The sequence below is a fragment of the Miscanthus floridulus genome, chromosome 1 (assembly GCF_019320115.1).
Source record: "Miscanthus floridulus cultivar M001 chromosome 1, ASM1932011v1, whole genome shotgun sequence".
Classification (NCBI taxonomy): Eukaryota; Viridiplantae; Streptophyta; class Magnoliopsida; order Poales; family Poaceae; genus Miscanthus; species Miscanthus floridulus.
The window spans coordinates 2,263,931-2,291,817 of record NC_089580.1 but is presented as its reverse complement, the minus strand read 5'-3'; the positions used below and the strand labels follow the sequence as shown (position 1 = coordinate 2,291,817).

General features: G+C 48.4%; 1 protein-coding gene and 2 non-coding genes across 4 annotated transcripts; 1 reads left to right on the top strand and 2 right to left on the bottom strand.

Moving 5' to 3' along the window:
- Nucleotides 1-2,144: 2,144 nt before the first annotated feature.
- LOC136512337 (small nucleolar RNA F1/F2/snoR5a) lies at nt 2,145-2,287 on the bottom strand. Its single transcript, XR_010773060.1, has one exon. It is a non-coding gene; the product is annotated as a small nucleolar RNA F1/F2/snoR5a (small nucleolar RNA).
- Nucleotides 2,288-2,526: 239 nt separating this feature from the next.
- LOC136512046 (small nucleolar RNA Z195/SNORD33/SNORD32 family) lies at nt 2,527-2,615 on the bottom strand. The gene has a single exon (XR_010772968.1). It is a non-coding gene; the product is annotated as a small nucleolar RNA Z195/SNORD33/SNORD32 family (small nucleolar RNA).
- A 759-nt stretch (nt 2,616-3,374) lies between these two features.
- Nucleotides 3,375-5,969, top strand: LOC136471007 (L-type lectin-domain containing receptor kinase IX.1-like). Of its 2 annotated transcripts, none has more exons than XM_066468748.1 (3): nt 3,375-4,314; nt 4,426-4,948; nt 5,052-5,969. In XM_066468748.1, exons 1-3 carry the CDS (start codon nt 3,483-3,485, stop codon nt 5,749-5,751), a joined length of 2,055 nt encoding a protein of 684 aa, XP_066324845.1. In that variant the 5' UTR covers nt 3,375-3,482; the 3' UTR covers nt 5,752-5,969. The 2 variants fall into 2 exon arrangements, with proteins under 2 accessions (XP_066324845.1, XP_066324836.1); XM_066468739.1 differs by having other exon boundaries at nt 3,377-4,314; nt 4,408-4,948.
- The last annotated feature ends 21,918 nt before the right edge of the window (nt 5,970-27,887 follow it).

The following is a 27,887-nucleotide window of genomic DNA, read 5'->3' as shown; positions in this document are numbered from 1 at the left end:
GGCTGAACCTTAGCAGCCATGTTCCCGTTCTCATCCTATTCCTGGAACATGAACGGGAACTTGGGGTATCATTTTATAACGTGGGAACGAGAACATTCGCATTTCCTATGTTCCTAAAATGTGGAACATGGGAATGGGAACGTGGGCCATGTTCCCGTTCCTAGGCTGCTAAGGGCCGAACTCACCTAAAATTGGCACACATGCTGCCGCATTCATGAATCCTGATCGACCTGGTGGGTGGAGATGGATTAGGGAGGGAGGGAAAACCTGTGTTTCCGGTGGCGTGGAGGTGGTGCCACGTCCGGCGACCGCGCATCCGGTGGCGTTGAGGCGGCGGCCCGGCTGCGTCGAGGCGTTGTCCGGTGGCGGGCGCTGCTTCGTAGTAGGAAGGGAGAGCCGTCGTCGGATCGGGGCATGGACAATGCCGTGGGCGCAAACAGTGAGGTCGACGCGCGCTGGTCCTTCTCCTTCTCGGCGAAGCGGCGGAACGGTCTTCTCGGTGAGCGGATCGGGGATTGGCGAGCGCGGGGCAAGGACGACGGTGCTAGTGCACCTGAGCGGCTTCAAGGCAAGGAGGAGGCGTGGGCAAGCGGCGATGTGGGAGAGTTGGAGGCAGCTGCGCGCGTGTTCTCGTGAGAAAGCGTGCTTTTAGAGCAGGATGGCGGGAGGAGAGCGGGATCGTGGGAGGAGATGGTGCCTGATTAGAGGGGATTGAGCTTGATTGGTGCGAGCGGGCGTCCGGGTCCGGTGGCATTTTCTATGGAGCTTTGAGGCCGGGTCTACACCTAATGGCATTTGGAGGGAAACAACTGTTCGGGTCCAGCTTGCACGGAGGTAGCGAGCGCGCTGGGGAAGCGTGCGAATGGTCGCGCGCCCTGTGAACGAATGGCTTATAAATGTTTTAGTTGTAGAGATAGCAAAATAGATATATATAAAAAAAATTCAAAGTGGCTTACAATTTGAAATGGAGGGAGTAGTTCATCACTGGTTCATGTTTTATTATTAAAACCTGAAAGAATCACAAATTAAGATAATAATAAGCATATAGATAAATAGAAAAATTCTGAAATAATTAATATTCAAAATTGTCAGTCGAAAATTATGTTGTATGGAGTAACTTTCTTTTTGTAATAATATACGAACATAAACGGCAGCTATATTATTTAAGCTGCTCACCTACGATAATGGATATGCGTTCTAATAAATATTATTGTCTTATACTGCTGTCGGAGCTTCATTTCTTGATTGACGCTCATTGTAAATGTATCGCTGATATTGTTGGAGCTACGAGGTTATTGATCAACTGTTACATTTTGAACGGTCGGTTCACTTAGGCACCGTTCGCGTGCCCTTAAACTCAGCATGATTTATTTTTGTTTATCTGGTGTTTTTCTCTCACAAATTTCTTCAAATTCATCCAAAATTTCTCCCAGCGAACGGAGCCTTAGGAAACTAGTAAAACTTTTCCAGGCATTGGTTTTTTTTTTTTTGCAAAATGGTGTTTGAAATGCGGTAGCCATTTTAGCCTTTATTTAGTTACAAACACCTACTATTTAGGAATTAAACATTTCAATTTCAATATCTTTATATTAATGTTTGGATGTGATTATTCTCTAACAATTAACAAAGGACCCAACGTTATTTTCTTCAAATTTGGATTATTTCAGTGCTACGTAAAATGGGGCCAAATAGAAAGCTCATCCTCATGGAATAAAATGAATCAAGACGTGGCATCAGATTAGCTCATCCTCATGGATTAAAATGAGGACGTGGCATCAGATAAACATGTCATTTGGCTTGAGGGCGTGTTTGCTTGGCGTCCAGGCCTGAAAGCGCCGGTGCTGATCGCTGCCTGGGAAGCTTCGATCCAAACAGCCCAGTCCGCAGCGTTTCGTTATTGCGAGGCCATCCTGTATCTGCTGTATTGACCAGTTGAAGGCCCTGGACGTGTTCATGTTCAGATTCATGCAAATCTGAACGACTTTTGTTAGGTGCATGCCGGTATAGTAATCTTGAGCAGTTTACTTATTTCGATTTCTCTTAATGTCAAAGAATGGTATATCCAATTGCAAGTGCGAATTCAGACTCAGCTCATGGATTTTAGTGTATAAAAAAATGAAAAATAGTCGACAGATATGCCAAACAAATGTCGCGGGGGAATAGTAACAGGAAGCTCATGGTTGAAGAGCAGCCAGTGTCGCAAAGAACCCGCCCATCTCTGTCTGCCACTCTTACGAGACGCCAGGCCATGGAAACGAGACCAGGCATCAGATACCACATGGCATGCGTTTCATTTCACTTGTTTTCACTCAATTCAGTCAAAAGAACTTCCATGAAACACCCACCGGCAGAAAAACCAAAGACGAGCAAGCAAGGGCGCAATCTCCCAGCCGAAAGATGGTGATTTTTGTTGTGCCATAATCACCGATTATCTCAGCACAATTATACGACTTCATCACCGATTGCTCCAGCAAACGAAGAAAGATCCAGATCCAGCCAAAACGTTCGGAACCGAAAAAGAGATTGGGGAGATCAGATGGTAGTGCATGTAATTTGGCAATCATCATCTGGTGATGCAGAGGATGGTTTATGGATTGAGATTCCTCACTTCGCCCCAAAACACAAACAGGAAAACTCCAGAAAACACAACCAACACCGATAACAACAACAGGAAACCAAACAGGAGGGCGATAAGAAACAGATTCACTTCACCAATTCCGGCGGCCGAGCCAAGAGCGGCGCGCACGGGTTACGGCTGCGTAGCAAGTGAGAGAAGGATGGGTCGTTTATATAGGCGGCGGCCGCCTAGGGTTACGCTGCTGCCTGTCGCGGGCCTGGCCCATCTAATGGTATAGTAAATGGCCTTGAAGGACCTCGGCTAAATTCAGCCCATATAAGAAATTAGAAATTAGAAATTAGATCATGTGAGCAGCGAGCCTAACGCCACAAGCCCACGAGACCACACCAGTGCCGCGCGTGCAACAGGAGAAGAAGGCTCACGCGACTTGCCGCTCCATAATTTCTTTCGCCAGACTAGCTATGGGAGAAAGCTGAACCGGTCCCCATTAAATAAAACAGGTGATTGATTAAGTCCCATCGCTGTCCAACACTGTCGACTAGCTCAAAAGGTTCGTCTCGTAAAGTACAACCAAACTGTATAATTAGTTTTTTATTTCGTCAATACTTAGTACTCCATGCATATACCACAAGCTTGATGTGACGGGGAATCTTTTTTTTTTCATAGTGTCAAAGTTGGTATTTTGGATGAACTAAACATGGCCCTATTTCCATTGCCCTATTTCCATTGGAAAGTTCCTATCCCGTGATTCCCGTCCCCTTGACCACGAAAGGAACTGTACCGGTGCATTGAACAGTTCCTGCTAACTTTTTATCCATTGACCACAGAGTTCACAGAATCCAGAGAAGCAATTGTCCAATATCTAAGCAGATAGCCAGTAGCGTCTTGCTCCTTCGACATTAGCATGGCGCCACAGAGCTTCCTCATCGTGCTTGCTGTCGTCTTGTCGTTCGCCGGTCCCGCGGTAGTAGTGGTGGTCGGACAGCTCTACATCCCTTTTAATCCCTACTGCTCGACGACGGGCAACTTCACCACCGCCAGCTATTACCAGGTAAACCTCGGCGACCTCATGTCCTCCTTCCCCCAGAGCGCCATCGCGAACCGAGGCTTCGACATGGGCACCTCCGGCCAGGCTCCAGATGAGGTGTTTGGGCTCATCATGTGCTACGCCGACCGGAACTGGACCCAGTGCCAGAGCTGCCTCCGAGCCGCGGCCGCCGGGGTCCAGCAGATCTGTCCATTCAGCCGGGAGATGAAGGCTTGCTACGACGCCTGCGTCGTCCGGTACTCCAACGTGTCCTTCTTCTCCGTCGCCGACCTGACCGCGGCCTTCTACGTTTGGGTCGACGCCTTCGTCACCGACATGGCCGCCATGAACGCTACACGGTGGAGCCTGATGACCCGGCTCGCGGAGGAGGCCGCCGGCAACGGCAACTCGCTGCGTCTGGCGAACGGGAGCCAAGCGTACACGGACTCGCAGGGCAGCTCACACGTGATGTACGGGCTGGCACAGTGCACCAGGGACCTCAACGGCAGCGAGTGCGCCAGGTGCCTCGCCAAGTTCGTCGCGGATCTGTCGAGCTCGCGCCCAAACAACACTTACGGCACCGTCAAGGGGTACAGCTGCTACGTGGCGTACAAGATCGGGGAAAACCTCGGCATCACCATCCCGCCTGATACGGCAGCGCCGCCGCGGCCACCGCCGTCGCCGACGACTGTGCAAGTGCGACCACCGGGTTAGTATCAAGCTGTCATCTGTGGTCACTTAATTTGCACATCATAATCTGTTTCTCACGTTTATACATCATAATCGTGTTTCGTGAGAAAAGATCCATCGCCTCCCCCAGGACCGACGACGGTGGCACTGGTGGCCGGCGTGACTGTCGGTTCCGTGGCGTTTGCCGTCTGCTCCGGCGCCATTGTTTTATTCCTGCTGCGTCGGCGCCGGAGACGAAAGGCAAGAGAGCGCCAACTAGACGTGTTTGACGACGAGCCTTTGGATGACGAGTCGTTTGAGAAAGGAACAGGGCCGAGGCGTTTCCGGTACAGCGAGCTGGCCATGGCAACCAGCTTCTTCTCCGAATCGGAGAAGCTCGGCGAAGGGGGTTTCGGGTCAGTGTACAAAGGGTACTTAAAAGAGATGGACCTTCACGTCGCCATAAAAAGAGTGTCAAAGAACTCCAAACAGGGGAGGAAGGAGTACATCTCCGAGGTGAAGATCATAAGCCGGCTGAGGCACCGCAACCTCGTGCAGCTCATCGGCTGGTGCCATGGCGGCGGCGAGCTCTTGCTTGTCTACGAGCTCATGCCCAATGGAAGCCTTGACTCTCATATCCACAGCCACAACAATGTGCTGTCGTGGCAACTCAGGTACCGCACCATACTATTTTTTTAACAGATGATCCGTGCATTATTCAGCAATTTCTAGTAATAAATGCTTATTAGTTTTATGGCGTAATAATGTGTTCATTAGGCATGAGATCGTGCTTGGAATCGGCTCTGCACTCCTGTACCTGCATCAGGAGTGGGAGCAGTGCGTCCTGCACCGTGACATCAAGCCAAGCAATGTTATGCTCGACGCCTCCTTCACCGCCAAGCTCGGCGACTTCGGGCTCGCGAGGCTGGTCGACCACGAGCGCCAATCGCACACAACTGCGCTCGCTGGCACGATGGGCTACATGGACCCGGAGTGCATGTTGAGTGGTAGCGCCAGCACCAGTTCCGACGTCTACAGCTTCGGCGTCGTCGTCCTCGAGGTCGCCACCGGCCGGCGGCCAATCGTGGCGCTACAGGACACGGAGGAGGAGTACGCTACCGTGCACCTGGTGCAGTGGGTATGGGAATGCTACGGCCAAGGTAGGATCCTCGACGCCGCGGACGCACGGCTGGACAGAGAACAACTCGACGGCGAGGAGATGGAGCGCGTGATGGTCACCGCGCTCTGGTGCGCGCACCCTGACCGCGCCCTGAGGCCATCCATCAGGCAGGCGGTCAACGTGCTGCGGTGCGAGGCGCCTCTGCCGTGCCTCCCCGCGAACATGCCGGTCGCGACGTTCTTGCCACCGCTCAGTCGCCTCCAGGCTGAATCTGGGGCTGTCACCGGTAGCAGTAGTGGCAGCGCTGGCACCACGCGTTCAAGCATCGCAACGGAGGCTTCCTCCTTGCTGAGATGAAAAAAAGAAAAGGAGATATTATTGTTCTGTTTTTCAACTTTGATTTGATCACCTGTCCAAATGTCATTTTGAAATTTCACTATTGCTCGAGGCAAAGAATCCAAATTACATGGTATAATAGGATCTACAAAGTAACCACCCGTCTTTATTATGGATGTATACCTCATGCTCAATCTAATGATACACATTTTTTGTATAAATTTCTTCAAACTTTAAAATGTTTGACTCATCAGTAAGCGAGATGTGTATTTATTTGGGACGGAGGAAGCATTAGAGTTGGTGTATATCCGTGTTGCACATGGATTCTTTGCCCCATACAAAATTACAAATCCTAGACTATGGTCGTGGAACGTGAAGATTTCTCAAGAGCGAGTAACGTTGTGGCCAGCGCCCGGACATCTGAACACCCGCATCTGCCCCGCCTGCTGCACCTGCCAGCGTGTGCTGCTGCACGCCCGTCTGCTGCTGCTGCGCCCACGGGGACCACCTCCGCTTCCGCCTGCACTCGCTTCCTGTGCCCGCTAATGAAAACACTTACAACATGAAAAGCACATGTTGCAACATACGTCTAAAACAGATGAAATATTAGAAATGTACACTTGAAACATATGTGTATAGCCATTGCAACATATGCGATATCCAGATAAAACACTTGAAACAATCATCTGAAACAGCTAAAACATTTGAAACATATACTTGCAACATATGTGTATAGCCATTGCAACATGTGCAACATCCCAATCTACTTTTGCAACATCCAAATTTAACACACATGCAACATCCAGATGAAACATCTAAAACACTTGAAACATACACTTTCAGCGCAATGTCACATTGGTGCTTTGACGAATGGAGGCTCGTCGTTGTGGAGCTCGACGCCGGCACGGAGGTCGGCGACTGCGCATGGAGCTCGCCGGTGCGGTAGTAGCGCAGGCAACCCGTTGGTGAGGCGACGTCACACGAAGCTTCTCCTGTTGCCTACTTGCTGGAGCATCCGTCGTGGAGTCTTGCCGGTTTGGTGGAGGATGCTGTGGCTAGTGGAGGCAGAGCACAGTAGAGAGATTTTTTTAGGAAGGAACGCGAACGGGAACGAGTAGATGACACGGAAGTGTGTTGGGAAGCCACGTTCGTCCATCCGGATGCCCTCACGAGAGCATTAACATGGTAGAATAGGATCTAGACTGCAAGAAATGAAGAAATTTGGGGCATGGAAGAAGAACATGACAGAATCCATGGGAGAGAGAATGGTAACGGAATCGGGGACGGTTTCAGCCTTTCAGGTGTGCGTTCGTTGTCAGTTTTCCCAGTACAGGTCCGTGGACCGCGGTTGATATATTTTTTTAGGGGAGCATTGACTTTATTTATTCAGTATGATATCATGTTGAGGCTTCAAAAACCAAATATGTCTACCTATCCATAAATTTACCGAGCTTCTAGCTAATATATGGGCGTCCACATTTGACTTTCGTCCTTCAAAGACGAAATCCGCTATAGTGAAACTCCTTCTTCTAACATTTATCTCCCGGACAATTGGTCCATACCTGCCGAACCCTTTGCCCAGTAAACTCCTCACCGCATTGGCACAATCGCTCGCAACTCTAAAAGGGTGCAAACCAAGATCACTGGCCAGCGTGGGACCTTCACGGCATGCCACTGCCTCCATCACCTCTGGGTCCGACTGCCCTGCCGCCACCAAGACAAACGGCCCTAGGTAATTGCCATCTTCATCATGGACCACTGCTACTACCGCCGCTTGGCCTGAATTCTTCGACATCGCCGCATCGACGTTGACTTTAGCCAAACCTCTCAGGGGTCTAAACCAGTGCGGCACCTGTGGCACCGCCATCTGTGTCACCGTTGTTCGAGCCCCCAGACTCTCCAGCTTGACCTCCTCAAGTTCCCCTATAAACCGCTCAACAAAAGAGTGTGTTGAGAGCGAGCTCTGAAACTGGTTCGCGCATACCATATCACCCACAGGCAGACAACCACCCATGTATATTTAAGTGAGGTCCTGGTCTCTGCTAACCCAAGTACGGGCGTCCGCACAGTGATTCTGGCTCAGGAACTCAACAATGCTCTCGTTCTCAAGAGCCCAAACACACTTGAAAAGATTGCATTCCAGAAAGGCGTGCCTCCACGAATCAGCTGCTCCGCACAGACCACATCGTGCATCCGCGGCATATTCCGATGGTGACGCACATCTCCTATAGGAATAGAATGTCTGGCCAAGCGCCACAAGAAAACCCGAACCTTTGAGGGGACCTTGGTACTCCATAGCTCGGTCCATTCTTTCTCCTGGGCACCAACATTAGACCTGCCCGGCCTCCCTTCGGTCCAAGCCGCCAGCGTCTCCCGGTTCCTTACTAGCATTCTGTAAGCTCAACGCACCGAGAAGACTCCAGATTTTTCATAGTGCCAGGGCCAATCATCCTGTGGACTTGTACTCAATGGAATACTTTCTATCGGCTCACAATCCAACGGACTGAGAAAATCTCGCACTGCCTGCATGTTCCAACTCTGGGACATCTGATCAATTAGCTCGCTCAACACCAGCGGTGAACTCGCTCTCGCTGTCCCCATCGGTAGCATCAATCCGTCCCTTGGGATCCACGACATATCCCATATACGTGTCAATGTCCCCAATCCGATTCGCCTGATCAAGCCCTGGCGAAGGATCTGAACATCGTCAATAATCGCTCGCCACACCCTTGATGGTGTCCCTGCAACCTCTGCATCTAGCAGATCACTCTCCGGATAATACACTGCCTTCAAAATTCATGCGCTAAGTGAATCCGGTTTCTGCACCAAACGCCAAGCTTGGCGAGCCAACAGTGCCGAGTTAAAGAGCTCTATGTTTCGAAAACCCAGACCTCCCATGAACTTTGGCTTTGACATGTCACCCCATGCCACCCAGCATGTTCTTCGTTTACCTTCCTTGCTTCCCCACCAAAAGTCCCGCAAGACGCCATCAATGTGCCTGCATAATCCTCTCGACAGTCTGAAGAAAGACATGGGATATGTCGGGATGGCTTGAGCAACTGCCTTAATTAGGACTTCCTTGCCTCCAGCAGATAGGCATTGTTTCTTCCAGACCCGATCCTTAAGATAGGTGAAAGCGCCGTTCACCGACGTGCCCACATCCGTTGATATTCCCAAGTACTTTTCACTCAAGGCCTCTTTATGAACATCTAAAATCTCCTTGATCTCATTGCGCGCAGCAGCACTGCAACCCTTGGCAAAGTGAATTGATGATTTGTCCAAGTTCATCCGCTGTCCAGACGTGCAACAGTATAGATTCAAATACTCCTCACTTCCTATCTGCCTTGAAAAGCAACAGGCTGTCATCCGCAAAGAGTAGATGGCGCACCATCAGAGCCGATGGAGCCACCCTTATGCCCATGAGACTCGATGACTGAATTCTTGATTTTAAAAGGCACGAAAGGCCCTCTGGTGCCAGTAAGAAAAGATAGGGAGAAATTGGATCACCTTGACGAATACCTCTTGTAGGTTTGAAACTTTCCAATTTCTGGCCATTAAACAGCACTGAGAATGACACTGAGCTGATCATTCTCATAATCATTTGTACCCACAGCCTGTGAAAGCCCAGCTTAATCATGATTTTCTACAGGTTGTCCCACTCCAACATGTCATATGCCTTCTTCATATCCAATTTTAGAGCACAACATCTACTGTCACGTGCCCTCTTCTTCTTCATAAAATGCAGACACTCGTAGGCTGTGATGATGTTATCTGTTATCAGTCGGCCTGGCACGAAAACCGACTGTTCCTCAGAAACAACCTTAGGTAAAATACTCCGCGGTCTATTGGCCACCGTTTTTACGCAATTTTGTAGACCACGTTACATAAACTGGTCGGCCTAAACTGCCCAAGTTCTTTCGGTTTCTCCACCTTCGAAATTAGGACCAAGCTTGTATCATTGATAATGGCCGGATCATCCTCCCCGTGCAACATCCTCAGCACTACCGCTGTCACCTCCTCCCCACAAACATTCCAGTGACGCTGGAAAAAGTGAGCAGGCAAGCCGTCGGGTCCGGGCGCATTAGTCAGAAACATCTGAAACAAAGCAGATTTCACCTCATCAGGACTAAACGGCTTTAATAAATCATCGTTCATCGCCCCGGTGACTTTGACAGGTACCGAGTCCAGCAGCTGATCCATGTCCTCCGTCCCTTCCGACGTATATAAATCCCTATAAAAGGTCGTTGAGAGATTAGCCATCTCCTCCTCAACCTCAGTAAAACTGCCATCTTCCTTCTTGAGCTTGCTAATTTTATTACGCTTCTTCCTTTGGTTCGCTCTCAAATGAAAAAACCTTGTATTCCTATCTCCTTCTTTGAGCCATGTAACCCGTGAATGTTGTCTCTAGATTACTTCCTCTCTGTAGTTGAGCTCTACTATCCTGTCCACGGTCTTAATCTCCTCATAAGATGGGCCTGTCCGCAGGGGCTCAGAACGGAGCTGTTCGAGCCTTGCGTTAAGTTCCTTGAGTTCCCACTTCACATTGCCAAACTCCTGGTTATTCCAGCCTCTGAGACACCTTGAAACGGCCCCAAGCTTCCTGTTCAATTCTTCCAAATTTGATGCTCTCGGCTGGTCAGTCCAGGCTTGTGCAAGCACATTCCTGAAATCTGAGTGTCGCTCCCACATTAATTCATACCGAAAAGGACTTTTGCCTTGTCTGCACGATGAATTTTGTGGTCTGGCCTCCCATCGCAGCTCAATATGCCCGTGGTCAGACGCCGCCGAGGTCAAATGTTGGACGTAGGCTAGCGGAAATCTGGCACTCCACTCAGCACACGCCAACGCACGGTCCAGCCGAACTCGACAGTAGGAACCACCACCAGCCGCTTTCTTTTCATAGGTCCACCTGGTCACCTGCCTGTGACCTTCGAACCCTAGGTCCACCAGACCACAGACGTCTACCATCTCCCGAAAACTAGCAATCTGGCTTCGGCTGCACTCCTACACTCCTTCATGTTCCGATTGAAGGTGGACTTCGTTGAAATCTCCAATGCACATCTATGGCAGATGAGATGAAGCCTTAATGAACTTCAACATCTCCCATGTCTTGTGGCGTTCCGGAACCTGCGCCTCACTGTAGACACACGTCAAACGCCACGGCTCACCCCCACTCTCTGTAATAATAGTATCAATGTGATATTGAGAGTACAGTAACAATTCAACACGGATATTGTTGTTCCAAAAAATTCCAAGGCCACCATTGCGCCCTGAGCTATTCACAGCGAAAGCATTGTCGAAACTTGGGGTACCTTTATGTAACACCTGTGTTTTTGCATCATCTTAAAAACTACTAAAATTTTTGAAAATTTTAAAACTTTACAACAAATTAAAACACTGACTAATTATTTTCTGCAAAACCACTTTTAAAAGAAAATGTTTTCTAAAAACCCTTGCATAAAAACTCCACCATATGCATTTCTATGTCTCATAGGATTTAGTTGTAGCGCTAGGAATATTTTCTAGGATTAGAAGATCGCTTCACATTTAAATTTCATCGTCTGCACTTTGTTTGTCTGAATGCTGATGTGTATGTTTGAATGCTTGTTTGTTTGCCCTAGAATTTATTTGGCATCAAATAATTCTCCTTGACATTCTCCACCAAATACTTTTTCTTGACCTCCCCTTTGATTTACCAAGCTCCCCGTATTTCAAATTCTTCTGGAATTTAAATTCAAACCATGCATATACATCTCCTAGTTTATTTCCTGGAAATAAAAAGGGAATTTCATAAATGGGAAATGGTTCACGGGCTCACTCTCTCTCCCACCCTCTTTCTGGCCCGCGCTGTAGCCTGCTCTTTCCCCCGCACTGGGCCAACACCGGCCCAGCAAGAGCAGCCCAATCCGCGCTCTCCCTCCTTCCCTCCATCTCCCCTTCTCTCTTCCCGCTTGGACCGCGCGCGCCTCCCCCACGATAGGCTAGCCCAACCAGGCCCCTGGCCCAGCAGCACAACAACAGCCCTTCTCCTCTTCTTTCCTCCCTCTCACCGACGTGTGGGGCCCGCCCATCAGCTCCTTCTTCTCCAAGAGGTCAGCGACCACACTGTGCCCATGTCGCCACAGCCGCCGACCTCACTGTGCCCAACCGCCTCGCTCCGTTGTCACCTTCATCGAGCACGCCCACGCGGATGGATAGGGACGCCAACTCACCACTAGCTATCGCTGGAGATATTTTCTCCGCGAACCGACCTACTTGCGCCAATAAAAGCCGACCATGGCTGCCAAGCTCGCCACCCTCACTTCCATTGAGCTCGGGCAACCACCTCCTTCTGCCATGCTCTGCTTCTTCCCCCTTCCCACTCGCTCTGCTATCTTCCCTCTCTAGCTGCGTGTTCGACTCTGCTCCCTTGCTTCCCCTGCTCCGCCTTCGCACCAGGGTCGCGCCGTAGCGCCAAGCACCGCTGTCGGCGCCCTGTGCTCGTCGACGCCCTTCTCCCTCTGCTCGGCCGACCACCCGCCGCACATTGCCCTCCCCAGCCTTGCTCTACCTGCTCGTCGAGCCGCTCTGCTCCCTCTAATCCCCTCCGACCTCGCCCCTTTCTGCGGACACCACGCCGCCAGAGCCGAGCCACGCCGATCGCCTACCTCCACTCGGCACACCGCCGACCAAGCCCCGTCCGCTGTTGAGTTCCCTCTCCATCTCCCTCTTCTTCGCTCCACTCCTCTTCTCCCTGTTCCGCGCTAGGGCCCACTTCGCCGGCGCCCAGACCATCGCCGGAGCCATTGCCGCCGCCCGCTCTGCTCTGTCTCTTTCCTATCCTTGCTCTCCCCACCACCGGCGTGCCTCTTCCTCTCTGCTCCGCTCTCACCCTCACCACTGTTCTCCCACCTCGCCTTGACTACAGCCACCACCGGTGTGCTTTTCCCTTGCTCTCTTCCTTTCCCCTCTTTCTCGCTCGCGTTGACCGCATAAAGGGAGAGGATGGACCAACGGGAGAAGGCATTCGAGGCTGCTGGCCATGGCGGCGCGGCCAACAGGGAAGCACTACCTCACCCCATAGGACCCACGTGTCAGCCAAGGAGGAAATTGCTACGCGCACCCGAGAAGTGTACACCGAGGAGTGAAAACCCATTTTCCCTATGTCAGAAAATTTCCAGAAAATTCCTAAATAAACTAGGTACACCCCAGATCCTACCCAAGTGTGTTCACCCCATTTCCATTCCCAGAATTAATTTTCAAAATATATTCCATGTACCCTTTTACTATTAAAACTTTGATAAATCATACCATTTTCATCGTAGCTCCAGATTTATTGATTCCACCACCAAAATTCTTCTAAAATCAAGCTCTGTCTATTCATACCATTTGTTCTATTATTTGGTGCCCATTTAAATTCTAGTTTGATTACTTTTCCATTGCTATATTTAAATTAAATACTAATAATAGTAGTACCCATCACCGTAGTAGTAGCTGACCCCATATATTCGCGTATGTGTATGTACCATGACACATACTCGAATATATCCGTACCCAATCACCTAAAATAAGTAGACCCGATACCCGGGTATACGCCTATATGTATGATAACCCTAGCAACCTAGCTACTCAATTCTACTTAATCATGGGCATATACATATGCATGAGCGTATATGCCGCTAACCCTAGCCATAACCCAGCCCACCTAATTAACCCTAGGCACATACATATGCATGTGCGTATGTGTCGCTAACCCGGTGGACCTATAGAAGTCAGATGAGTTATGTAAGGAAAAAATGGACCCTAGGCCCCATTTACTTTGGATTTTGGTGTTTGATGACCAACACAACCAAATTGGACTAATGAATTTGCAAGTGTTTATCTTGTAGTTCAATAGGGTGCAAGACATGACTTGGACGAAGGCGACGTGGTGATCCGATGATCAACACCTTAAGAAAAGACCTTAGAAGCATAAGAGAAGACCCAAGATATCAAGCAAAGTCCAAGCATGAAGATAGGAACCAAGCCGTACGCAAGATCACGAAGAAACAAGCTCGCAGAGGCGACCGGACGCTGGACCGGTGGCTCGGCAGACAGGCGACCGGACGCTGGACCGGACACTGGCGGCAACCGACCGGACATAGGGCATCAGCGTTTGATCGAGTACAGAGAGGTTCTAGGCGCACGAAACTACGACCGGACGCTGGCAGCGTCCGATCGGTGGTTCGCGGCTGCAATGGTCAGGAAGACCGGACGCGTCCGGTCAAGACGATTCAGCGTCCGGTCAGTAGCAGAATTGCGAGAGTTCGACCCCAACGGCTACTTTCTCAGTGGGGCTTATAAATACAACCCCCAACCGACCATTTGAGTAGTGTGGAGCTGAGGGAATATATTAAGGGCGTTGATACACTATTTTAGTGATCTCCACTTGTATAGTGCTTAGTGATTCATCAGGTGATTAGCGTAGGTGTTTTGCGAAGTGCTTAGGTTGATTAGACCACCGCTTATGCGCTTGCTCTAGGTTTAGGCCTAGTGTTTAGTGAAGTTTGCATACCTTTTGCTACCCGGTGCTTGCGAGCACCATTGTTGTACATCGGAGGAGCTTAAAGTCTTGCGAGATCACACCAACCGTGTTTGTGGTGTGGCCGCCATCGTGTATCGGAGGGAACAAGGCCCGTGGCGTTTCGGCCAGAAGCTTGATAGTGAAGACGACGGGGAGTATCCAGGAGAGGCTTGCCGGAAGGCATGTCGGAGACCCACTTGCGTATGGGGAAGGCCCGAGGCTATCCATAAAGTTACCGACCGGGAGCTTGGCCCTTGCGAGGGATTCCTTATGAGGGGCTCCAACGAGGACTAGGGAGAAGCTTGCACCTTCTCGATACCTCGGTAAAAATACCGGAGTCATCGACAGAAGTTTGCATATCTCTACCTTGCTCTTTAGCTTCTGCATTTATATTGATTACTTTACTACGTTTGCGGTAGAGATAGCAACACACTAGCAAAATCATAGTTGCACATCTAGATAGTTTATCTATTGCATAGGTTTTTGCTAGGGTTAGAAAAAGAGGCCATAGTTTAGAGTTAGAATTTTAAGTTGCCTAATTCACCCCCCCCCTCTTAGGCGTCACGGTTCCTTCAATTGGTATCAGAGCTGGTTGGCTCAATTTGGACCTTTGGCTTAACCGCCATTAAGCCGACGCTATTTAGAGTGGTTGGGATGGATACCGCTAGGCCTTCGCACTTTAACGGCACTAACTTCCTGTACTATAAAGCTAGAATGGCTTGTCACCTTGAGGCAGTTGATTTGGGTGTATGGAATCACTCGTGACAGGATGAAACCCATCAAGAATCCTGAATAACCCACAAAGAGTGATGAAAAAGAAATGCACTTCAATGCTAGAGCTAAAAATTGCTTGTTTGAATCACTTAGTATGGATGTTTTTAACCAAGTATTCACTTTAAATACGGCACATAAAATTTGGTTAAAACTCCAAGAGCTCCATGATGGCACAAGCAATGTCCGTAAGCAAAAACATTATCTAGCAAAGCAAAACTATGATTCCTTTACTATGAATGATGATGAGCTTGTTCGTGATATGTATTCTTGTTTGAATCTAATTATCAATGAGCTCCATTCTATAGGATTATTAAAGCTAGATGATGCGGACATCGTGAGGAAGATCATCTCCGTACTACCACAAAAGAAATATGCAAGCATCATCACCATACTTCACAACATGGAGAACTTAAGCAACATGACCTCGGACATAGTCATTGGCAAGTTAGTGGCATTTGAAATGTCACGTAAGATGGGTCAAGAAAAAGCCTCTTCATCAAGCAAAGGCAAGGCTCTCGCATGTAGCGAGAAAAAGAAGATGAAGGGCAAGCAAGTTGAGACAAGCTCAAGCTCAAGCGCCTCAAGTGAAGATGAAGAAGAAGATGACAATGATGATGATGATGATGAAGATTCAAGTGATGATGATCAATCTTCCTCCTCCACCTCCGACCTTGATGAAGAATCAATCAAACTTATCAACAAGGTGGAGAAGATGATCCAAAGGCTAAATGTCAAGGGTGTGCCTATCCAAATCCAAGATTTCATTTTCACAAATCAAAGAAATGAGCAAAGAAAGAGAGGATGCTATGGATGCGGCGAGTTGGGGCACTTTGTGGAAGTTTGTCCAAACAAGCCCACACCCAAGACAAAGAAGAAGGCATGCAAGAATCAAGCTCTCATGTCAATAAGGTCATGGGATGATTCTTCAAGTGAAGAAGAACCCCATCACAAGAGGCGAGGCCGCAAGCACTCATCATCAAGCTCTTCTCATGTGTGCCTTATGGCACGAGGTAACGAAAGCTCTTCCTCTAGTGAGAGTGATAATGATGATGATATGCCTTCTTATCATGAAATTGTGCAAAAAAATCTTAATTATGCTAAAGCTTGCATTAGTCAACAAAAGAAGCTCAAAAGTTTAAAAGAAAAGCTAGATAGTTCATAAAAAGCATACAAAACCTTGCTTGAACAATATGAGAACTTTGCTAATCTCAATGTTGAACTATCTACTAAAATTAAGAAACTTGAGGCTAGTGCAACAACAAATGCATGCACAATCAATGATGAGCAACTTGTAAAGAAAAATGAAAAATTAAAAGAAAAGTTAGCTAGTTCACAAGAAGCATATAATAGTTTGCTTGCTAAAATGGAAATCATGTGCAAACATTATGATGAGCTAACTAATAAAGTTACCAATCTTGAAGCCGTTAGCACAACCCCCACTAAGGCATCTAAAAAGAAAAGTTCTATCTTTAACTTGTCTAAAAAGGATGCCTCTACTTCTTGTAATGATTTATGTTTAGACTCACCTTTGTGCAACTAAGTTTGTGTTGAGAAAGTTATTGTAGATACATGCACACAAGAGGTTGCAAAGGAGAATGAGCAACTCAAGCAAGAAGTAGCTCGCCTCACCAAGGACTTGACTCAAGTAAAAGGCAAGGCAAAGCAAACCCAACTTCATCAAGATAACACCATCAAGGGAGTGAAGAAGCTTGATGAAGGACAAACTGTGGTTTGTTACGTGTGCCATAAGGAAGGTCACAAGTCCAATGAGTGCAAGGTGAAGAATGGAGGAGGAGCAAAGAAGAAAGAGAAAAAGCAAACAAGCAAGCTCTCCAACACCTACACCAACAAGGTGGACAAGAAGGCCTCCACACCTTATCTCTTGAAGAAGAAGAAAAATGACAAGGTGGTGGCCATCAAGGTGAACAAGCAAGCCAACAATGGGGTCAAACGCTTTTGGGTGCCAAAGGAAATCATTTCCAACATGAAAAGCACCAAGAAGGTTTGGATCCCGAAAGGGAAGTGAGAAGTCTAATGGACTTCAGGGAATTTGGAGACTTGGCAAAGTATGGATGCATTTCATGGGGTGCATCATGATGGTCAAAGTCATTGCCAAGTGAGTTAGTGAATATTATAGACCCAAATTCCCCTTCCCATGTTAGGTAACTAGATTCAATTTACTTTAATTGGTTTTTGATTTAATTTTTCCTATGATTGATATCTTTTAGCATCTAGTTACACTTCATGCCTATGTTTGCATTTACATGCTTAAATCTTTTGTCATGCATTCAATAGGTATATCATATGGTAGGCTTGCTCGGTTTTATTATCAACCCTTAGAGCAAACCTACATGGTTTAAAATTGTTTAGGAGCACGACACATAGCTTGCTTTACAATTATTTATCAAATATGTGCCAAAGTCAAAATTGTAGATAATCTCTCCCAAATATCAACTTTCAAGTGGTATTTTGATACTTTAATCAATGTGCACAAATTTTACAAGTATTCAACACTTGTGTGCATAAATTTAGGGGGAGCGTAATATACAAGTTGGATGCTTTGAGAATAACACCTTTTTAAGCTTATCTTGTGTGTAGTAGTCTCATTGCAAGGAAAATGGAGTCCCCGGAGGAAATCATTATACTTAAATTGGTAGAAATCAAATTGATTTTCACATATGGTATTTCTAAACCGATATCATCATGTTGATCTCACTTTGATATTTATTTTGCTTTCTCCATGCATTATATAGATTAACCTCTCTTGTGCAATAAATTACCAATTATGCATATGCTTTGCTTTTTATCATATGTATGCATAAATTTAGGGGGAGCTTAGTCTATATAATGTGATAGTCAAGTTTTGTGACCTATTTCATGCTAATCAAATCCTTCTTTTGGTTCACAAAGTTTGACCCTCCCTTGTGCTTCTTATGTATTCCTTTTTGGGTGTTTAATGCCAAAGGGGGAGAATTTGATGGACCAAAGACAAGCATTTAGTTACAAGTAGTAATGGTCCGAGAAAGGGAGGAAAGTGAATTATGGATTAGTCTAAGTAATGGGAGATTTTTTTAGAAAGCTAGGCTTTAATCCATAATATCACATGGGGACATTTGCAAGGGCAAGACAAGCTTTTAAGTAAAGTTTTAATTGGTATCTATCAATTAGTATCTTATAACCTTGCCCCTTGCATTGCATCCTAGCAAGTAGATAGTTTTCTAATTTCAAAAATTTTATTATTTGCTTGCTTTGGTCGTGTTGTCATCAATCAACAAAAAGGGGGAGATTGTAAGGAAAATGGACCCTAGGCCCATTTACTTTGGATTTTGGTGTTTGATGACCAACACAACCAAATTGGACTAATAAATTTGCAAGTGTTTATCTTGTAGTTCAATAGGGTGCAAGGCGTGACTTGGACGAAGGTGACATGGTGATCCGATGATCAACACCTTAAGAAAAGACCTTAGAAGCACAAGAGAAGACCCAAGATATCAAGCAAAGTCCAAGCATGAAGATAGGAACCAAGCCGTACGCAAGATCGTGAAGAAACGAGCCCACAGAGGTGACCGGACGCTGGACCGGTGGCTCGGTAGACAGGCGACCGGACGCTGGACCGGACGCTGGTGGCAACCGACCGGACGCAGGGCATCAGCGTCCGATCGAGTACAGAGAGGTTCTAGGCATGCGAAACTGCGACCGGACGCTGGCAGCGTCCGATCGGTGGTTCGCGGCTGCAACGGTCGGGAAGACCGGACGTGTCCGGTCAAGACGATTCAGTGTTCGGTCAGTAGCAGAATTGCGGGAGTTCGACCCCAACGGCTACTTTCTCAGTGCGGCTTATAAATACAACCCCCAACCGGCCATTTGAGTAGTGTGGAGCTGAGAGAACATATCAAGGGTGTTGATACACCATTTTAGTGATCTCCACTTGCATAGTGCTTAGTGATTCATTAGGTGATTAGCGTAGGTGCTTTGCGAAGTGCTTAGGTTGATTAGACCACCGCTTATGCACTTGCTCTAGGTTTAGGCCTAGTGTTTAGTGAGGTTTGCATACCTCTTGCTACCCGGTGCTTGTGAGCACCATTGTTGTACATCGGAGGGGCTTGAAGTCTTGCGAGATCACACCAACCGCGTGTGTGGTGTGGCCGCCACCATGTACTGGAGGGAACAAGGCCCATGGTGTTTCGGCCGAAAGCTTGATAGTGAAGACGGCAGGGAGCATCCGGGAGAGGCTTGCTGGAAGGCACGTCGGAGACCCACTTGCGCGTGGGGAAGGCCCGAGGCTATCTACGGAGTTACCCGACCAGGAGCTTGGCCCTTGCGAGGGATTCCTTGCGAGGGGCTCCAACGAGGACTAGGGGGAAGCTTGTGCGCTTCTCAATACCTCGGTAAAAATACCAGAGTCGTCTACAGGAGTTTGCATATCTCTACCTTGCTCTTTAGCTTCCGCATTTACATTGATTACTTTACTACGTTTGCGGTAGAGATAGCAACACACTAGCAAAACCATAATTGCACATCTAGATAGTTTATCTATTGCATAGGTTTTGCTAGGGTTAGAAAAAGAGGCCATAGTTTAGAGTTAGAATTTTAAGTTTCCTAATTCACCCCCCTCTTAGGCGTCACGGTCCCTTCAAGTTATTTATGATGACTTGGTCTGGCTTCCTCTTTCAGGGTCACATAATAGTGAAGCCTAATATTGTGGTCTGGTTTTCTATCAGACCAACCACCCACCATAACCTAACCCGTAGGAGCCATACCCTATGGATGAAATCCCTTCATCCAAACCTTACTTCAGATTAACGTAATAGTGATAACCTAGATAACAACACATCACCTAATACGACCAACCCATCTAGGATAGTTTCGTTCACTTTGATTGCTTATGTTTGTTTTACATGCCTCGCTTGTTATTTTCCATGTTTGTGTTTTCTTACCTATCGACGCTAGACCACGTAGGATAGAAGATGTGGAGAGAACCTGATGAAGTCCAGAAGACAGGAACATGAGAAACATGAATCGAACGAGGATATAATCGTCAGCGAATGGAGGCAAGTCCTAACACCCACCTACCTCATCCCTCCACCTTATTTGCCATCCCTTAGCCACCTCCCTTCCACCACCACTACATTTTGCTAGCCTCCACCATAAACCCTCCACTATCCATCTCCACTAATTAATAAAACCTATATTACTTGAAACCCCTTATGAATTAATGAAACTATAATTATGAGCTTGATTATGATAATATGATTAATGATGATAAGGTAATGGTTACCTTGATATGATATGAGCTTTATGAACCTAAGGATAATAACTATAAAACTTAAACTGATAAAACTGGACTAAACCTTAACAGGGGGCGAGTGAGGGGTAATTTGTGTGGTACAAGTTATCTTGGCAGGTTCACCTAGTGAGGGTTCCTGTAGAGAGATACTCACCTTGGTCACATAAGGACCGGTTCGTAGTCCCTCTCGCCTAGTGCGATATTATGTATAGCCACATGTCTGTATGGATAGACTTGATCTCACACCCCATTAGATAGAAGTATAATTTCTACTAGGGGCCGGTGTTGACGGCGGAATATTAGGAGAAGACATGGATGCGGATCATCTGTGGTCTGGTTGGCGTGGTTGCTATGTGATCCTCCACGTTAAGCCCCTTGATTTTTGGCCGCATTCGAGCCCATGTTATTGTTTTTTCTAGCCACGTTCGAGCCCATATTATTGTTCATTTTGATGATTTGGTATCATTAGCACTATTATGTTGGGATGATGTGGTATCATCCGAGATTATGAGATGGGACGATTTGGTATCCTCCCAAGTTTAGTGTGTTCTCCAACCCCTAAAAAGTCGCAGTAGAGTTATATGGAAATCTAGGGTAGCACCCAAGTGGGTACGGGATCTCATTAGGCCTGTTCCTGCCACCGTGCATGGTTTGGAGCTGTGCCTATCATGTGGGGAATTTGTACACCTCTACAGAGTTTATTGAATCTATTCGAATAGCCACGTCCTTGGAATGGGCAGATGCTGGGATGAGATACTATGATTAGACTTCTACAACTATGGTAATCTGGTAAGACGTATTTTACTAATTTGGTAAACTATAATGAACCCCAGAAACTGGTGAGAATGGTAATACTTTGCCAGGGTCCAATCTATAATTATAATTACTTCACCCTACCACTTTTACCTTAACCCCTTTAACCCCCTCCACATATAGCCTCCCCCTTCCACCTCACCTCCACCTAAAGTTTAGAGCTTGCTGAGTACTTTATGTACTCAACCCCCCACCGTTCTATGTTTTTAGGAGTAAAGCTACCAGAGCACATACCAGGATGGAACTATTGGAGTTACGCGAGGATAGGACAATAGGAGAATGTACGAGTATGGAGCTATCGAGGACTGCACAATGATAGGACACCTAGAGTATACTCGAAGACAGAGTCGTACGACTACACGAAGGAGCTACGCTAGGACTACACCGTTGGGATATAGGAGTACGCTTAAGGAATAAGTCTAGAGTTACGTCCGCACTCCAAGTTGCCTGTAGGAATGGAGCCACGTTGACATAGGACCGCTGTCTTAGAACTCTGATATACTATATAAGGCCAATGGCCCAAGCTATGTAACCCGAACCATGTAATATGTTTTCCCCAATAGCAATAAAAGCATGGTTTTTGATATCAATCTTGTTCGAATTGTGCGTTTTAGCTACTGATCCAGGGATTAATACATGATGCATAGAGGACCCTAAATTAGGGGGCCCGACACTTTAAGACTTTCCACCCGTGCTCAATGGACCTAAGTTTCAAGGACACAAAGCATGGTAGGGGCAACTTTCTTCGCTAACTCACGAAGCTCTTTCACCATCGCAGCGCTGCCCAGTCCGTGATAGTTTCAACTGAGACAACTCATAGCGTCGGGCGGGCTCCCTCCTCGGTGTCTGCCAAAAAAAGAGCTACACAACTGATACCTTGCACTTCCGCCTTTTTCTTCTTATCCTTCAACTTCACGACTGAAACTTCCGCCATCGCCGTCCAAAACAGCTTCCCCAAGTCCAAACCCTTGGTCCTGTCCCACCATGGCTGGACAACTACGCGGCAGTCCTGATCAGCCCAAGCGGGAGAGAGATAGGAAGGGTCGAGTAGGGGGATCCGACGTCACAACCCTCCGCCGCCATAGTTCACCGGTGGAGTCACCGTCCCGCGTCGTGGTCTATCTTCGCATCTTGCTACATGGCACGGAGGTCGGTGAGAGAAAAATCTCTCATCATTGCGGAGCTCGACGCCGGCACGGAGGTCGGCGATGGCGCATGGAGCTCGCCGGTGCGGTAGCGGCGCGGGCAACTCGCTGGCGAGGCGACATCACATGACGCTTCTCCCATTGCCTACTTGCTAGAGCATCTGTCGTGGAGTCTCACCGGTTCGGTGGAGGCGGCTGCGGAAATGAAGAATAGGATCTAGACTACAAGAAATGAAGAATTGGGGCATGGAAGAAGAACACGGCAGAATCCATGGGAGACAGAACGGTAACGGAATTGGGGACGGTTTCAACATTTCAGGTGTGCGTTCGTTGTCAGTTTTCCTAGCACAGGTCCATGGACTGCGGTTGATATATCCACAGCGTCAATCATACAGGCTCCTAGGCCCTCACAACTCTAAGCCTAACTCCTAAATGCCGGTCCAAGGCCTAGCACCTTCGAACGCCACCATCCCTTTACAACGCCTTCGACATTTCCTTTGCTTCATCCTGTTGATATTTTCTTATTTTTGTGAACTGGTTGGGTTCCTCGTGGTGAAACCTACCCACCCAGGTTCAAGTCCTCGACTTGGCACAGGTGCTCGTATTTTTCTAGATTTATTCCAGAATTTAATGGCGCTAATCTTTCAGTGGTAGGCGACGTCCCCGTCGACAGCGAGGCGCCTGTGGTGACTTCGTGAACCTCAAGATCTGCCGGCTCAGTCCTTCAGAGGTGCTCATCGGGGTAGGGTTTACGTACGTGCGTTCATAGGGGTGAGTGTGTGTGCGTATGTGGACGTCTACGTTGTATTGCGTAATTCAAAAAAAAGATATTTTCTTATTTTCGTTTAATTTTTCTTTTTTCTTTTTATTTTATTTATTTTCTTGGTTAAATGGGATATTCTAGGATGTATTATAGATTGTTTTATAGTAATTTTTACATATTTCATATATGCATTCTATCTTGTTTTTTATAGTCTTATATTTACACATGGTGTATTTTGCAATAATGTGTCCGTGAGATCACTATGCCACAACCCAAAATTAATCGTCGGATGAGGGTGGCTAAAAATACCAAAATAATTGAAAGGTCAGACGGTAAAGATTAGTAACAGACAATTGGTTGTTATTTCTCGTTTTCGCAACACACTATCGGTCAATATTTTTATTTTGCTTTACCACTGGACCGTCATTATATCCTCATTTTCACGACCAACGGACTACATATGAATTGGCAAGCGTGCACTCAATTGGCGCTATTCACGTCTAAATTCTACGGGCCCACCAATCAAAGCAAGCCCTAACGCAATTATACCTCAGCACGCCTAATTTTGTCCCCTTATAACGATATATAGGCCCTGTTTGGTTACCCCTCCTAAAAGTTTTAGGAGCTAAAATCTGGATAGAATTTGCCTAAAGAACCAAACACCTCCTCCTAAAACCTCCTAAAACCTTTAGGAGGGGTCAAAAACTTTAGGAGCTCCACCCCCTCCTAAAACCTCCTAAAGTCCATCTGGACCCCCACTACCCCCTCTCTCTCTCTCTCCCACCCTCCCTCCCTCCGCTGCCGCCGCACGGGCCCGCCCCTCGCACCGCCCCCGCTCCCTCCCGCCGCTCCCTCCCTCCTAAAACCACTCGAAACCGCGTTCTGGAGGAGAGCAATGGTTTCCATCGGCACTTGGGATCTCATGCGTGAAGCCGTCTTCTCGCTCGGTGGACATCGCTCGCCGCCGATGGTACCTTGCGCGGCGGATCTTGCTCGCCGCCGGTGTGACCTTGCGCTCCGGGCAGGTCCGAGGCACTGCGTGACCTCGCGTGCCGGGGCAGGCGCGGGCCGCTCCTCCTCCACCGTCGCCGCTTGCGCTGCTGTCCGGGCAGGCGTGGGTCGCTCCTCCTCCGCCGTCGCATCTTGCGCTCTGGAATCACCTCGCGCTCCTGTGTTGGCTTGGTGCTCCGGCGCCAGCGGAGCTCTTTAGCAGCCTCGCAGTGGAGCTAGCGCGCAGGCTCGCCGCCGTGGAGCTCGCGCCCAGGCTCGCCGTGGCGCTCGTGGGCAGCCTCGCCGCGGAGCTCGCGGGAAGGCTCGCCGCCGTTGAGCTCGCGCCCAGCCTCGCCGCGGCGCTCGCGTCCAGGCTCGCCGCGGAGCTCGCGGGCAGGCTGGTGGTGCGACGGGCGGAGGGGCGCGCGCCTACGGTGGAGCCGGCCTCACCGGAGCGGGAGGCGGCGGGTGCAGGGGTAGCAGGGGTAGGAGGAGGAAGGGCAAAAGTGTCTTTGTTCAACAGTACTTATTGCTTTTAGTCACCTTTAGAAGGTGGAACCAAACATATTTTTAGGAGGTTTTAGATGGCTGCTAAAAGCTCCTAAATCTTTTAGCTCCTAAAAAATTTAGGAGGTAGAAACCAAACAGGGCCATAATGAGACACTAAAGATGGACTGTGATATAGTGGACGTTCGCTGGTATATTTTGGTTATTCACTCTCGACCATTTTTACCCCTAGCTCAGTGTGACAGGAGTGGCAATAACCTCTTCACTAACATCCTCCACAGCATCTCCAACTAAGTGATTGAGAGCTTGTAAATTTAACTCATCTTTTGATTCCACTCTATCAAAGTCCAAGTTGCTTGAACGCGCGCGCGAGAGAGAGACGCTGCCCGTTAACTTCTACTCTTTATATGCTTATAACCGATCAACCAATCCTAGTAGTATCTGAAGAACCTAGCTAGGAAGACTCCCACATCCCGCCCTACTAAATGTTCTTGATTACCATCATACCATGTCATCCGAGGAAGACAAAAAAGAGTCAACGTTTTTGTTACCTTTTTCAACTGGGGTTTCCAGGTTCTTTGTTGGCTTTTCACTAGTACCCTCCTACGCATCTCGCGCTCTTTCGGGCTGGCGTGACACTTGCAGGTTCAGATAGCTCGCTGTGACAACCTCGTTGTTATTTATGTTTGCAGATTTTTTTAGCAAAATTTATATTTGCAGCTAGGCTAAGCCCAGTCGGCTTTAAAAGGCCGGACTTGGTCAGCCCATTCCCGTAGTGCTGGCCAAGCACTACCCTTATTGCTCGGTGCCAACGCTCTGCCAGGTTTAAATAGCATGGTTTAGACTTTGTCAAATTTATATTTATTGTAAGTTCCCTTTTTGCACATATAGTTTTTTTTTCTCAAACCAATTAAGTATGAGATGCCCCTGGTGCATCTTTTGTAAAAAAAAGTATTTTTTTTGACAAGAACATCCGTTCAGGAAAGCATTGTCAGCAAAAACCCTCTGTATGTGCCTCAGTGCCTGTATGAATGCTCAACACAGCGTCGTCAGACGGAAGACAGGCAGCATATATACATGTTTTGTGTCATCCATGTGCTCATGTCGTTAGGTGGCCACCCATCGCTATGATCCCTCTCTTAATGTGCGTCCAACGAACGATCAATAAATAAATCAAATAGCCTCCTACTAATGATGAAAAATAATAACCAGTGGCGGAGACAATCTGGCTTGAGATTCACAGGATTCCACTTAGATATAAGCGATGCGCGTAGGGCTCTTAGGTGATCCATCATACGCAGGGCATCTGCCCCTGCAGGGCCTGTCTCCCTACCAAGGTAGCGCGAATATTGGCGACCCTGTCTGCACTGCAGTATACTGCACTGAATTGCATATTGCATTGCATGGGTACGGTCTCTCTGTAAAGTAATCCGCTGCTCTTCACCGTGTGAACATGCGATTGCACTGTAGCCACAGCAGGGACAGGCGTCGAAAGGCTTCCCTGTCGCACTGTAGCCACAACAGAGGCAGGCGTCAAAGTTAGCCCTGCTGTCACATCTAGTCACTATAGCAGCATGGTAGCCTGGTATATCTGTTTACTAGGATTAGATAGGTAGAGTTGTATATATATCTTCCCACTGCAACTCAGTAAATAGAGTGGGTTCAATTTTGCCATTTCCTTTGTAGAGCTCCGGCCAACGCTGGTGCTTGTGCTGTGTGTGCGCGCTCTGTTCTCCCTTCCTTCTTTTACCTCTAGCCATAGTGTGTTGTCGGCAACGCCGATGAACAGTCGGCTCACCCGTGCGGGAGGCAAGGTGATTGTCTCGCGCGACGTCGTATTCGATGAGAAGACGGCCCGGGACTGGGACAGTCCGGGCACGGGGGAAGCTGGCGGCTTCACCAGCACCTTCGTCGTCGAGCACTTAGTCATCCACGGTTGTCGGATACCAAAAGAAGGGGTACCCTAAGCAAAGACCGAAAAAACTGCTTAGACCTTGTAAAAGCCGAAGCCAAGTAACAACCGCAGGCCTCGGCCGAATCTCCGATTCGCTCGAGGCCCACCTCGCCGCAAGGCCTCGGACGAGGACCCAACACCACGCCTCGCCCGAGGCCCCCTCGTCCGAGCCCAAAAACCGCTAGGCCTCGGACGAGTGACTAGTTCTCCGATTCGCCCGAGACCTCGCCCGCAAGGCCTCAGACGAAGCAACGACTCTCCGCCTCGTGCGAGGCCGGCTCGGCAACAGCCTCGTCGCCTCTGTCTCGACCAACATCTCTGACGAAACGTCACGTCTGATTAATGCGACCAACCACTACCACAAATATCAGCCGCACGTCGCCACAGTACCACGGAGTGGCCGACGGGACACGGGACACGACTGAACAGGGCTTACCGGCCACTGTGCTCTGCACTCTGCCCACAACTGACGCCCGTACCACACTGTGCTACCAACTCCTGCTCCGAGAACAACGCGGCGTGGGAAGACAGGTCCAGGTCGCTGTAATCTCGGAATCAGTGTACAGGAGCAACGGCACCCTCCAAGCCTCGGCAATCCGCTTCAGGGTCTCGGTAGCCTCGGGACTCGCGCCCGCCAAAGCCCTCTGTGGGCTCGGCCTCGGCACCAACTGAGTCTCGGCAACCTCGGGATTAGCGTCTGCCGAGCCCTCATGATGGCTCGACCTCGGCGCCAACTAAGCTTCGACCCTTTACATCGTCAATGCACAAGCTGTCTTTAGCAGGGCCATTCGCTGCGTCAAGCTATCACTGGAGCCGCCACACCGCACAGATCGAGCGTGACCTGCACGTCGCTCCAGCACATCAAGGATAGGGCCGCTCCATCGACCATACCACTACAGTAGTAAGCTACAGGGCTCGGACGCGCCATCTTCGCCTACAGGATGCAGCATAGGAAAGACATGTATCACCATGGTCCCCCTTTGACTATAAAAGGGAGTGATCGGGGCCATTTCTAGGGAGGAAGACAGACAAACGAACTCATTCACAGGCTCAAGTAGATTCAGACACACTCCCTCGCTGCCCGAGGGCAACGTCTCAAGCAGCCCACATGGTTCCATGCAGAGACCTAGGACCAGCTCCCTCTCTCGTCCAGCTTGTAAACCCCTATTACGAGCACTTCAGTGCAAGGAATACAAGATCGACCTCCCTGACTGGACGTAGGGCACCCGTTGCTCGAACCAGTATAAACCTTGTGTCTCTTTGCATCACCATCCGGAATTAGGGGCACGTAGCACAAATTCACTCGTTGGTTGAGGACCCCCCGATCCAAAACACCGACAGTTGGCGCGCCAGGTAGGGGCTCTGCATGTCAGCTTCGTCAT